This window comes from Hyperolius riggenbachi, chromosome 1, assembly GCF_040937935.1.
Source record: "Hyperolius riggenbachi isolate aHypRig1 chromosome 1, aHypRig1.pri, whole genome shotgun sequence".
Classification (NCBI taxonomy): domain Eukaryota; kingdom Metazoa; phylum Chordata; class Amphibia; order Anura; family Hyperoliidae; genus Hyperolius; species Hyperolius riggenbachi.
The window spans coordinates 318076795-318089842 of NC_090646.1; the positions used below are offsets into that span (position 1 = coordinate 318076795).

Here is a 13048-nt window from a genome sequence, read left to right on the forward strand (position 1 = left end):
TTTCGTCTAGCTTAGCCAGGACCTCGAGGAGAGAAGGATGGTCGTCCTCGGCCTCCGTCGCCATGGTTTGCACTGCCTTGCTGCGTTTCTTGCTAGCGGGCGTCTGGCGTGGGGTTGCTGTATCAGCCACAGGGTCTCTGGACTCCTTTTTATTCTTCCCCGGTGACATGCAGGAGTGTTCACTGGGTCCCCCTCGACCGAATTATCGTGTAAAAAGAGGTAGATAGGGCTATCCAGGATAATATAATAGAATCCTACAGCGGAGACTCGGGAGGCACGTCTGTTCACTCCGCCATCTTGGTCACGCCCAAGGACGGGTCTTTAGCCGACAGTATGCACGCGCGCGTGTGTGCGCGATGTCGACGGACAGATAAGGCTGTTTCTGAATGATCTGCTCAATGAAAATTCTCCCAGTTGCCAGGGAGAATTGGCCTGCTGCAGCCTATGGTGAGCCTCATGCTTCTTCTACCCTTTGTGCTTAATAGATGGCCCGAACGGTGGCGGGACAGATGAGCGGCGATGCACACGTGCTCGACGCAGGAGCGGATGTGGGACTGGCGAGTTAATTTTTGAATGCAGATGCAAAACGGTTGGAACACATCTGCCTCGCGGACGTGCTTCTAGTTTCCGTTTTGCATCTGCTCAAGTGTAAATCAGCTCTAATGGTTGTGTGTTCTTAGATTAAAATAACACCTTCAGAGTTTACTGGGAGAAGAGTGCATAGCTACTCAGCCAAGGCTTGAATTCATTGGGTGGGGCTACATGCCAATATATAGTTTATAGGAAGTGTTTCTTAGGCTGAAACCAGGAAAGTAACGTGTGTAGTGAAAATTTTACTGCATTCTATTATGTTATTACAGTGCCTCTTTAACTACTTCAGGTCCACAGCAATTTTTTTATTATCAGCACTGCTCCCATTCATTCGCCAATAACTTTATTACCAGTAATCACATATAAATGATCTATATATTGCTTTTTTCAGGACAAATTAGTGTGATAATTTTGTTTAGGAATTACCTTAATTTCAATACATTTTAAAGGGAAAATAAGGGGGAAAAAAATAGAAAAACGTACTATCTCTCCATTTACATCCATTATAGCTTTACAATAAACAGTGCTAACTAGTTAAACCCACACATTTTATTTGCTTATCCATCCTGGTTGTAACAATGTTTAGATTATGTTCCTAGCACAATGTATGATGACAATATTGTACTTGGAAATAGAGGTGTCTGTTTTTCATTTTTTGCTTTCTCATTGTACATTATTGATGATTATAAGATTTTATTTGCAAAAAGAATAGTAATATACCCTCATGGCATACATATTTAAACAGCCAAGTTCCTAAGGTAACAATATATGTTTTTCTTTTATATTCTCAATTCTCACTTTTTCATTTTACAAGTCTTTTATTTTGGTATAGCATATGTGAAAATGTAATTGCCTTTAACCACTTTACCCCCGCCCGTACGGATTTCTCCGTCCCTTTTTCCATCCTTTAACCCCCAGGGATAGAGAAATTCGTACTTTCCGCGCTCCCGCCGCTGCCCGCGCTCCCGCTCGTAAACACGCCGCCCGCCGCTAGTAAACACGCCACCGCCGCTCGCCCGGAGATCAATGAACGGGAAAATCCATTCCCGTTCGTTGATCTAAGCCCCGCAATGATCCGCTGCTCTCCGATGGGCAGCGCGATCATTGTGAAAAGATACAAACTTACCCAGCCTCCAAGTACTTCCTCCAAGCTTCCGGAAGGACGCTTGGACGTCGCATTAAAACAAAAAGTTACTGTGGCCATCTTGTGGCCAAATAGTAAAACTACACCCTACACATTTTTCACATACAAATAAATTACTTTTACACAAAAAATTAACTCATTACCTCCCACACTCCCAAATTTTTTTTTTTTTTTTGTAATAAAAAAAAAATTAAATGTACAATAAAAAAAATACATAAATAGTTACCTTAGGGACTGAACTTTTTAAATATTTATGTCAGGAGGGTACAACACTGTTACTTTATAAACTATGGGCTTGTAATTAGGGATGGACGCAAAACTGAAAAAAATGCACCTTTATTTCCAAATAAAATATTGGCGCCAAACATTGTGATAGGGACATAATTTAAATGGTTTTATAACCGGGACAAAAGGGCAAATACATTTCATGGGTTTTAATTTACAGTAGCATGCATTATTAAAAAACTATAATGGCCGAAAACTGAAAAAAAAATTTTTTCCTACATTTTTCCTATTTTCCCATTAAAACACATTTAGAATAAAATAATTCTTGGCATAATGTCCCACCTAAAGAAAGCCTAATTGGTGGTGAAAAAAACAAGATATAGATCGTTTAATTGTGATAAGTAATGATAAATTTATAGATGAATGAATGGAAGGAGCGCTGAAAGGTGAAAATTGCTCTGGTGGTCAGGGGCTAAACCCCCTCAGTGGTGAAGTGGTTAATTAAGCTTGTGACTAAAAAAAATACACAAGACATGGGCCTCAACCCTAAAACTCTCTAAACTCTATTCTACTACTTCTGACAGTTAAAATGTTACCACATATGTCTCTTGTAATTTTGCTTAAACTTTCCCAGGTTTTATCATAATTTTGACTTTATGTTGGATTGAGTTTGTCCGTACCTATTTTTTATGTGACGTGTGTCCAAGCGTTAAAGTGAGTCGGAAGCCTAATAAAATAATTATTTTTATCTGCTACATATGTAAAGCAATATCACCAGTGCAGAAAAACTCCACACTCCCATGGCAAAACAAGGGCTTTATACCCCCCAAATCCGAGGTCAAACATCCACATCTTTCAAAGTCGTGGATTTTGATGCCTGGAGAGGCAGAGCTTAACGTTGTTTCTCTGCCTCTACTGAAGTCAATCTGCACGCGGATCTCCACCTCTCCCTGTCCCTCTCAGTGAAGGAAGAGTGAGAGGGGTGGGTAGAGATGGCAATCGACGGAGATTGACTTCAGTAGAGAAAGAGCTACAACGCTAAGCTCTGTCTCTATCTGAAAGTGCTCCCCAATTCTTGGCCTGGGGATTTGGGGGGTATAAAACCCTTGTTTGGCCGCGGGAGAGTGGCATTTCAGCACAGGTGATATTGCTTTACATATGTAGCAGATAAAAATAATTTATTAGGCTTCAGACTCTCTTTAAGACCTGCCAAAATGTATTCTATAACTCTTCACGGTTAAAATGATACCACATATGCCTCATTTAGTAAGAAACTGGTGGTACACCCTCCACAAATACTGTCAGGATATATACATCCTGTGGTCGTTAAGTGGTTAAGTTACAGAAATAGGACTGTAATGCTTTTTTTTTGGCCAGGCTGAAATCCACTGGCCTATTAGCAATGTTTTCATTTGCAAACCCTGAATGAATGCATGCCCTTTTTACCAGTGTCTGACAGCAATTGTAGTCTTTGCTTAAAAAAAAACGGATAGGTCTCAGGAAATACATTTTTAGCTTTTGTTCTGCTATGGTATTCTTATCAAATCATCTTTTTCTGAATCAAATCTTCTGCACCTGTGGGAAGTCCTTTGAGGTTACATAAAACAAAAGGGAGAAGTCTGATGGGATGTAGTAACGTACAACTGAAGCGAGGGGAGGAGAAAAATGAATACTTACAGTGAACATCCGGACTAAAAATCGACTCGGCAGCACTGAAAAGGCTTTGTGTTTCTTTAACAGTTTCACAGCATCAGAACTTTGTTTCTCTTATACAAGCCTCATTTTTAGCTGCACAGAAGAAAACTGCCCGGGCTTTTTTCCCCTGATGCTGTGCAAAGCATGATGGAATTTCTGATTTTGTTGTTCTCTGTCTGCTGTTTTGGTGCAATTTTTTTTTTTTACATTTTGAATTTGACATTTGAAGCCTAGCGCGTGCAGGTGGGAGGGGTAATCAGGACACAGGACAGTTGGAACTGTGTCTCCTGCTCCTTGTCACCTCCTTTCAACCAAAAAGATGGCTGCCCCCATGACAAAGATGGCAGCCCCCATGAATCACAAACATTTGCCTGTTCTTTTTGAAACAGGGTGGGTAAGAGATTATATTACCTATCTATTCTAATTAACATAACTAATGTAACTTGATGACAGTATGTTTGTTTAGGCCGAAGTTCCCCTTTAACTATGGAGAGGGAAGGCTTTGGGTCCTATAGAACCTTCCCATTCCTCTCTCTGTGTCATCATTCCACCTCTCTCACACCAGTTGCATGTATTCAACTAACTGGTGGAATATGCCTTCAGGGATCCTGAGAAGTCCCCAAAGGTGGGGCGCACTGTACTGGGAATGCACAAGTATGCATTTGCCGATTAGCAAACCTGTACTGCTCTCTGCAAGGAAAGTAAGTTTTTTACACAAAGGGAATGCTTGGGAATACTTTTAAATGTTTTATGTATGTAACGGTAGTTAATGAAATTTTAGTTTTGGGAGTATAATCCCACTGTAAGCACATATCTGTTTTGTTTTGTTTTTTTTGAATCTCAGATTTTCTATGTTTGTCCTTGGAGGAAAGCAGAGAATAAAAAATTGTTTAGACCTTTTAAGACCTTTTAATTTTATTATTTTCCTTATGAGGTTATGGGAGCATGTAACATGAAAAGTAGTGATGCTCGTGGACCAGTTATGAGTACAGTATGGGTTAAGTAGGGTGCTGTATATTAAAGCAATTGCTGCAGTGTGTAACTTTGGGTTCTTTTTTATAACATTAATTGTTACATGTGTAATGAAAAACTCTGGGTAAATGCGGGGATTTGCTGCAATGCATTATCGAGGCTCTGTATTATTTATTATTATTTATTTATTGTATTTATAAAGCGCCAACATATTACGCAGCGCTGAACATTAATTTAGGTTACAGACAATTTTTAGTGGTGACATACAGCAATATGTATTGCTTTGTATTGCATTGGGCAGTGCAATGCTTTTAGATACAGAAGTGACATGGATATTAGATATATAATTTCTGCTGTAGTCTTGTCTATTGCTAAGTACACACCATAAGATCGTTTGGCAGATAGATGATTCAAAAGATAATTTCCGTCATGTCCGATCTTATTTTCTATTGTTTTTCTGATCGATTTCTCATAGACGTGAATGGAAATTAGTAAGAACATTGATCGGGAAATTGATCGGTCAGTGAATCGGCTGAAAAATCTGATCGTGTGTACCTAACATAAAATCTAATGTTGCTGAGTGGTAGAACTGGGAAAATATGAATATCAGTCTTTTACCGGATCTACCATTAATCTTACAGCACATGTTCAGCTTTCTGGCTTTGTTGTTGCTTTTGCTTTACTGGTTTGCCATTGTTCTTGAATCTTGTGGGCTCTGTTTGTTGAGAGATGTCTTACTGGAAGCTAACAAAAGCCATGGACAGTTCTGTTGCTTCTATTACTTACAGTGGCTGGATAGTGTAATGGTTAAAGGGAAGGTTCAGGGACTCTGTGAAAAAAATAAAAATCCAAATCCACTTACCTGGGGCTGCCTCCAGCCCGTGGCAGGCAGGAGGTGCCCTCACCGTGGCTCCGCAGGCTCCCGATCTCCTCTGATGGCGCACCTGGCCAGGCCCGCTGCCAGGTTGGGCTCTTCTGCGCTCCAATGTGCGTCTCACTGGTGCGCGCTGACATCATCGGATGTCCTCCGGGCTGTACTGCGCAGGCGCAGAACTACTGGCCTGCGCAGTACAGCCTGGAGGAAGTCCGATGACGCCAGCGCGCACCAGTGAGATGCACATTGGAGCGCAGAAGAGCCCAACCTGGCAGCCTGCCTGGCCAGGTCGGGTGCGCCATCGGAGGGGACCAGGAGCCTGCGGAGTCGCGGCGAGGGCACATCCTGCCTGCCACGGGCTGGAGGAAGCCCAAGGTAAGTGGATTTGGATTTTTATTTTTTTCAGAGTCCCTGAACCTTCCTTTTAAGGGCTCTGCCTCTGACACAGGTTACCTGGGTTCGAATCTTGGCTCTGCCGGTTCAGTAAGCCAGCACCTATTCAGTAGGGGACCTTAGGCAAGCCTCCCTAACACTGCTACTGCCTATAGAGCGCGTCCTAGTGGCTGCAGCTCTGGCGCTTTGAGTCTGCCAAGAGAAAAGCACGATATAAATGTTGTTTGTCTTTCAGGGCCATGCCGTGGGTCTTGTAAAGAATCTTGCTTTAATGGCTTATATTTCTGTGGGCTCTCAGCCTTCACCAATATTGGAGTTTCTGGAAGAATGGAGTATGGAAAACCTTGAAGAAATCTCCCCAGCAGCCATTGCAGAGTGAGTATGACTTTTTTTATTTTTTAAGTACATGTGTAGTTATTAACTTTGTAAATAAAAAGTAATTCTGTTAAGATTTAGTATGGCAGCCTCGGCTCTTGGTTTTCGGACATTTTCCTCCCTTACACTCACCATCCAACCCAACCATCCCCCCCTTGTGCCCTAACTTGTTTAAGGCAAAACCAGTTATGGGTACAACCACCCCCTTTCTACTTGGTAAAATAAATGAATCTGATTTTGCCTTTTGCAATTTCGTTTGTTTCATGTTTAGAATCAGAATCTGTTTATTATCGCCAAGCATGACAAGGTTGTGCCTGGAATTTGGTTTTGCAACAACAGGGCACCATGACAGTAATATACAATTAGAAACTGCAGAAAACGAGGGGGAAAAAAACACAGGGACTCCAGGAGCTCGTTCTGGTGTATTATCGTAGGTCAATTGGCTGAGGTAAGAGTAAATTATACTCACAAGTATAGGTTGCTCAAAGAGGCAACCGCTCATCTGGGCATGTGGGGAAGTCCCGTCCCCATTCAGTCTTTCAAGTATTGGTCGCTGCCCCTTACAAAGGCTTCACTTCACCAAGGTGTAGTGAGAACCCCACTATGTGGGATGGTAAAAAGGAAACTAAGATAGGAGGCACCCTTGAAAATAGTAGATGCATGTATATATTTGTCAAAAAATAATTACGGAATACAATGTCTTGCCTACCTTAAAGAGTAACTGTTAGACAGAAAATACCCAATACATTCTCTACTGCAGGCTAATAGAGCAGTAGAAAGGATGCTAACCAGGCAATGTAAACATTCAAAATCATTCTTACTTTAGTATATTTCTCTCCTCATGTCCCAGTCTCTAAAAGTGAACGCAAGCCGCAGAGAGAGTGACAGGCATGCTGAATCAGCCTGATTGGCTGATGCCTCTGTCACTCATCTCTCTGCAGTGCGATTGGCCGCCTGGTCTCCCCTTGTCTGCCTGGTCGCCGCTGCTGTTAGAGCGCACGGAGGGGGACAGAGGCTATCTCCTGTCACTGTCCTCTGCCCCCCTCCTCCAGTGGCATGTCCGCCCCCCCCCCCCCCCGCCGTTCTGCCGCCCGCCGTCGCCGCATTCTCCTTTTTCCCCGCACTGAGCTTTGGGGGAAGGATAAAGGTGGTGCACACACACAGACTCACGGAATAATGGTTCCAGGCGCTGCAGTATCCTACACTCTGCACTAGTGCAGAGAATAGATGGGAACAACAGCGCTTGGATCCATTATTAGGTGAGTCTGTGTGTGGCTGCTGCATTTATTCCTCCCTGCTGTGCTCAGAGTCAGTGCGGGGAGGAGGGGGATGCTGGGGGGGAAGAAGATCTAACCGGACACAAGATGGCCCCTGCCAGCAACAGGAACCTTCTAATATATAAATATGATGATAACTGAAATGAAAACTTTGACACCTAGATACATCTGTTATGTAAGTAGAGCATGTATTTATCTACTTATGTATGTGTTTTTTGAGGGGGCATTTTGGAGCTAACAGTTGCTCTTTAAAGGTGTCACAAGCCCTCTAGTGACCGGACCGCACAATGCCTTCCAATCGGTTTCAGCACACAGACCATGCAATCTGTGGTCGCAATCGGTGTGCAGAAACCACTGGGATTTTGGCAGCAGACCGACTAGAAGGGAACTTGTGAGTTAAGGTGATACAAATTACACACTATTTCAGGGTACAACTGCCACCACCTCTGTTCAAATGGGACAGAGGAGCCCACTGACTGGCTGATTCTAGACCTGCATATAAAACGGTTAAACACACTCTATTTTTTTTTTTAAACATATTTTGTTTTTTATTTAACCCATACAAAGCATTACATGTTGTTGGCCGTAGGCCCATACAGTGGTACATATATATACATAAACCCTCAAGCTCTCCCACCCTACTAACCTCCCACCAAACCTATCCCTCCCCTCCACCCCCCCCCCCCCCCCCTGCTGTCACCAACAGGCCGCCCTCCCTTAAGTCACAGATTGAAGTAAAGCAATTTTACCAAGGTCCACCACAATATATCCAGAGCAAAGAAAATAAACTAGGATTTCAGACATGCCTTATTACGGGGTATTACTAGTTGGTAGCATGCTTCCCTACATATACCAAAAACAAAAACTAGCGACCCGGAACCTTTAACCTGCCAAGTTTGTCCTGCAAGTCGAGAACTGCATACCATGAGGTATATTTAAAGTGTTCCATCATTTTGTGGATCTCGGCATCTGAGTATGAATAAAGAATAAACTGTTTCCATGTGTTGAATAAAGATTTTGTGAATTTCTCCTTATGTTGTAGCGTCTCCAGTTTGTCTAGGTTGAAAATGTGCATTAGTTCCTCTTTTAGGTTCCACAACTTGGGGAGACTGGGATAAATCCATTTATTGTAAATTGTTTTTCTTGCTGCAGCCAAAATTAAATGAGCCAATTTGTTGGTTCCCTTGGGGGGAGGTTGAGGAGGTACCCCTATATTAGCTGGATCTTCCTTGTAGTGAAATAGAAAAAGATGAGGGGTGAGTATCCAGTCAATATTGCACACGTCCTTGATATACCTTTGGACTTTTATCCAGAACAAAGAAATGGGAGCACAGGTCCAGATGCCATGAAACATATCCGCCTCTGGTTCTCCACATTTAGGACATACTGGAGCATAGTAAGAAGGGGGAGTTGTATATTTCAGACTGAAGGCATATTTTGCCTTATTTATCATCTTATAGTGTGATTCTCTCCAGGATTCACTGATCATTATATATCTAAACACATTGTTCCCCTCCATTACCTTATGACCGATCAGAGGATCATTTATATATTTCGACCAGATCTTTTGGTATACCTCGCTTACTCCACTCAATGTTTTAAATTCTAATTTTTCTGGATATCCGCTAGGGATAGTTTTTGGATTGTGGGTGAAAAGAAAAGATCAAAATCATTTATGGAATATACTTTGGACATATCCCGCGTCTGGGAGGTGATATATGAACGCAACTGGGCGTAGAATAGGAAATGATCTCGGATTTCCCTAAAAGATAACCACCTATGTTTGTCCAGTACTAGAATGTTTCCCAACTTAGTTATACCCCTCTCCTCCCAATCACTAAAACCACTATGTGCCATGCTGGCCCTAAAACCAGGATGTCCCCACAAAGGCATATATTTGGAAACATACATAGGGACCTGGAACAATTTGCGTGTTTCCTTCCAGGTAGCCCATGTATCCCAAATTAGTCTACTGCACTTCAGTCTTGCTGGTAGAGACTTATATGGAGTGTGAAGTGCTGCAGTCAGTGACCATGGCTCTACATAGGCACTCTCTAACCTAAAATTGGAGAAGACGCTCGTCTGGCGGACCCAATCTCTCACATGTCTGAACAAGCAGGCTAGGTTGTAACGATGTATATCTGGCAGTCCCAATCCACCCTTGTCTTTAGGAAGTTTTAATTTGGACAGAGCAATCCTCGCCTTCTTTCCCCTCCATAGAAAGCGTGTGAATGATTTCTCCAGTTTTTGAATATCTACATGTTTAACTAATAGGGGAATTGTTTGGAGTGGATAGAGCGATTTGCCGAAGCAAACCGATTTAAGGATTGCCGCCCTTCCCATTAAGTTAATAGGTAAACTCTCCCATCTGTGTAGTTTATCTTGGAGGTCTCGCACTAGTGGGTCATAGTTCAAAGAGTAGAGTGAAGATGGCTCCCTATTAAAGTAAATACCTAGGTATCGTACCTTATTGGTAATTTTTACGGGTAAAGCTCCTACTCCTGATTGTGCTTGGCCCGCCCCTGTAAGAAACAGCTCACTTTTGGATTGGTTTATCTTGAAACCACTAAGGAGGCTGAGTTCCTCTAATAATTCAAATATTATTGGGATCTGAGCTATTGGGTCGGCCAAAAAGAGGACTAGGTCATCTGCAAACGCTGCCTGCAGAACTTTTGTTGAGCCAATGGGTATTCCCTTCAGTTTGGATTGGAGTAGTCTGAGGAGGGGCTCAAGAGCCAAATTAAACAATAAACAGGATAAGGGGCATCCCTGTCTTGTCCCTTTAAATAACGAAAATTTGGGGGAGAGGAAGCCTGGGGTATAGATTTGGGCTGTAGGATGTGCATGTAGTATAGCCAATATATTCAGAAACATTGGGGGAAATTCAAGCTTATGCATAATTCTTTCTAACCAAGGCCATTTGACATTATCAAATGCCTTTTCCGCGTCGAGGACCAGTAAGGCATATTTTTTTGAAGTCACTGGATAATTCTTTGCATAATCAAGAAGAGTAAGAACCTTGCGTACATTTGCCACTGCAGATCTATTGTGTGTGAAGCCTGCTTGACATGGGCTCACCAATTTAGGCATGATGCCAGCTAGTCTATTGGCTAATATTTTTGTTAATATTTTCCTATCCACGTTTATTAGTGAAATCGGTCGGTAAGACTCTGGGAGGATGTTATCTTTGCCTGGTTTTGGCAATAATTTAATATAAGCTAATTGCGAGGCTTCAGTGGCTTGTTGTTTAGATATAGAGGTGGTATATACTTTTTGCAATGTGTTACTAATCTAATTTTTTAGGATTTTAAAAAATTCCCCTGTCAGGCCATCGGGACCAGGGGCCTTGTTATTTGCTAGTGAGGTAATGCATAGCCTAATTTCCCCTTCCGTTATATCTGCATTTAAGCACTCCTTGTCTTCTTCAGATAGCTTTGGCAGGTTAATCCTGGATAGTATGCAATAGATTTTTCCTATATCTAAGCTGTGGGAGTCTGGACCATATAAATTAGCATAGTACTCGTGAAATATTAGATTTGTTTCGGGTCAGAAGTATATATATTTGAGTTTGTTTTGAGAGTTAGTACATGGGAGTTAGCCTCGGATTCCCTGATCAGACCACTCAGAATTTTCCCCATCTTATTCCCATACCTTTTAAACTTGATTTCTCTAAATGAGCCTTGTAGGACCTCCTTATATTTAAGAAGTTTATCAACTTCTAATTTAGCTTTCACCCACTTTTCTTTATTAGGAATTGTAGGGTGTAACTGGTAATCGCAAATTGTTTTACGTACCTCCGCTACTGCTTGGTGATATCTCATTAGCCTGCTTTTTTGCTCCCGCCATGTAAGCAATTATCCTTCCTCTAAGGACTGGCTTGGCAGCTTCCCATAGCAAAATCGGGTCATTTAAATGTGCCCTATTGTCATGTACATACTCCTGCCACCATTGGATTAGCTGATTAGCAAAATTTTCGTCTGTGTATAGCTCGGAGGGAAATCTCCATAAGATATCATTTCCCCTGGGGGCTATTTCGCGTAGGTCCATGTATACTGGCGAATGATCTGAAATGAGTAAATCTGCAATTTCTGACTTTTCGATCCTTGTAGTTAAAGAAGCCGAGATAAATATATAATTAATTCTCGACCACACATCGTGGGGAGAGGAAAAAAAAAGAGTATTGTCTATCGTATGGGTGCAGGAATCTCCAAGAGTCAGTCAAGTTGACATCAGCTGCAAACTGACTGAGTCTTTCTGATTTTCTAACTATGGGATGCATTGTTGATTTCTTATGCGTTCTATCCTCTAACTCATTCATTACTGAATTAAAATCTCCTCCTACTATGAGGTGAGATCCCGAGGAACTTAGTAATAGTGTTGTAATATCAGTTAGAAATTGCTCATTATCATTGTTCGGTCCATAAATATTTAGAATTTCTACTATTTCCGCTGCCATCTTAATCCTTACTTTGACTTATCTGCCATTGTCATCTGCCTCATGGTCTATTACTGCACCTCCTAAGTTTTTATTTATGAGGGTTATGACCCCCGCTTTCCTGCCTTGTGCAGCAGAACCATAAACTTCCCCTACCCAGAATTTCTTCATTGAACAAAATAGTTCTTTTGGTAGGTGGGTTTCCTGAAGTACCGCTATGTCTACTTTATGCTTCTTTATATGGCGTAAAACTATAGATCTCTTAGCCGGGGTGCGTAGCCCCTTAACGTTCCAAGTTAATACCCGGAGAGGCATTTTCCGCCATTATGTGGTTTTGACAGAGGTTACATACATATTCATATACACGAGACAGATTGGACACATTGCAGTATGACCGTACATAACTCAATATAAGATTGGACGACTGAACTTGGTGACAGCCCCTCTTCCCCCCCCCCCTCCCTTAGGGGGGCTAACAAGATAACAAGTGACAAGATATATACAGTGGAGGAAATAATTATTTGACCCCTCACTGATTTTGTAAGTTTGTCCAATGACAAAGAAATGAAAAGTCTCAGAACAGTATCATTTCAATGGTAGGTTTATTTTAACAGTGGCAGATAGCACATCAAAAGGAAAATCGAAAAAATAACCTTAAATAAAAGATAGCAACTGATTTGCATTTCATTGAGTGAAATAAGTTTTTGAACCCCTACCAACCATTAAGAGTTCTGGATCCCACAGAGTGGTTAGACACTTCAACTCAATTAGTCACCCTCATTAAGGACACCTGTCTTAACTAGTCACCTGTATAAAAGACACCTGTCCACAGAATCAATCAATCAAGCAGACTCCAAACTCTCCAACATGGGAAAGACCAAAGAGCTGTCCAAGGATGTCAGAGACAAAATTGTAGACCTGCACAAGGCTGGAATGGGCTACAAAACCATTAGCAAGAAGCTGGGAGAGAAGGTGACAACTGTTGGTGCGATTGTTCGAAAATGGAAGGAGCACAAAATGACCATCAATCGACCTCGCTCTGGGGCTCCACGCAAGATCTCACCTCG

General features: G+C 42.0%; 1 protein-coding gene across 1 annotated transcript in view; it reads left to right on the forward strand.

Moving 5' to 3' along the window:
- Positions 1–13048, forward strand: part of POLR2B (RNA polymerase II subunit B) — a 470934-nt gene that overhangs the window by 116310 nt on the left and 341576 nt on the right. Inside the window, exon 7 of the mRNA XM_068233836.1 lies at positions 6130–6269. Coding sequence (XP_068089937.1) covers positions 6130–6269 — 140 coding nt within the window. The remainder of the gene's footprint in view (positions 1–6129; positions 6270–13048) is intronic.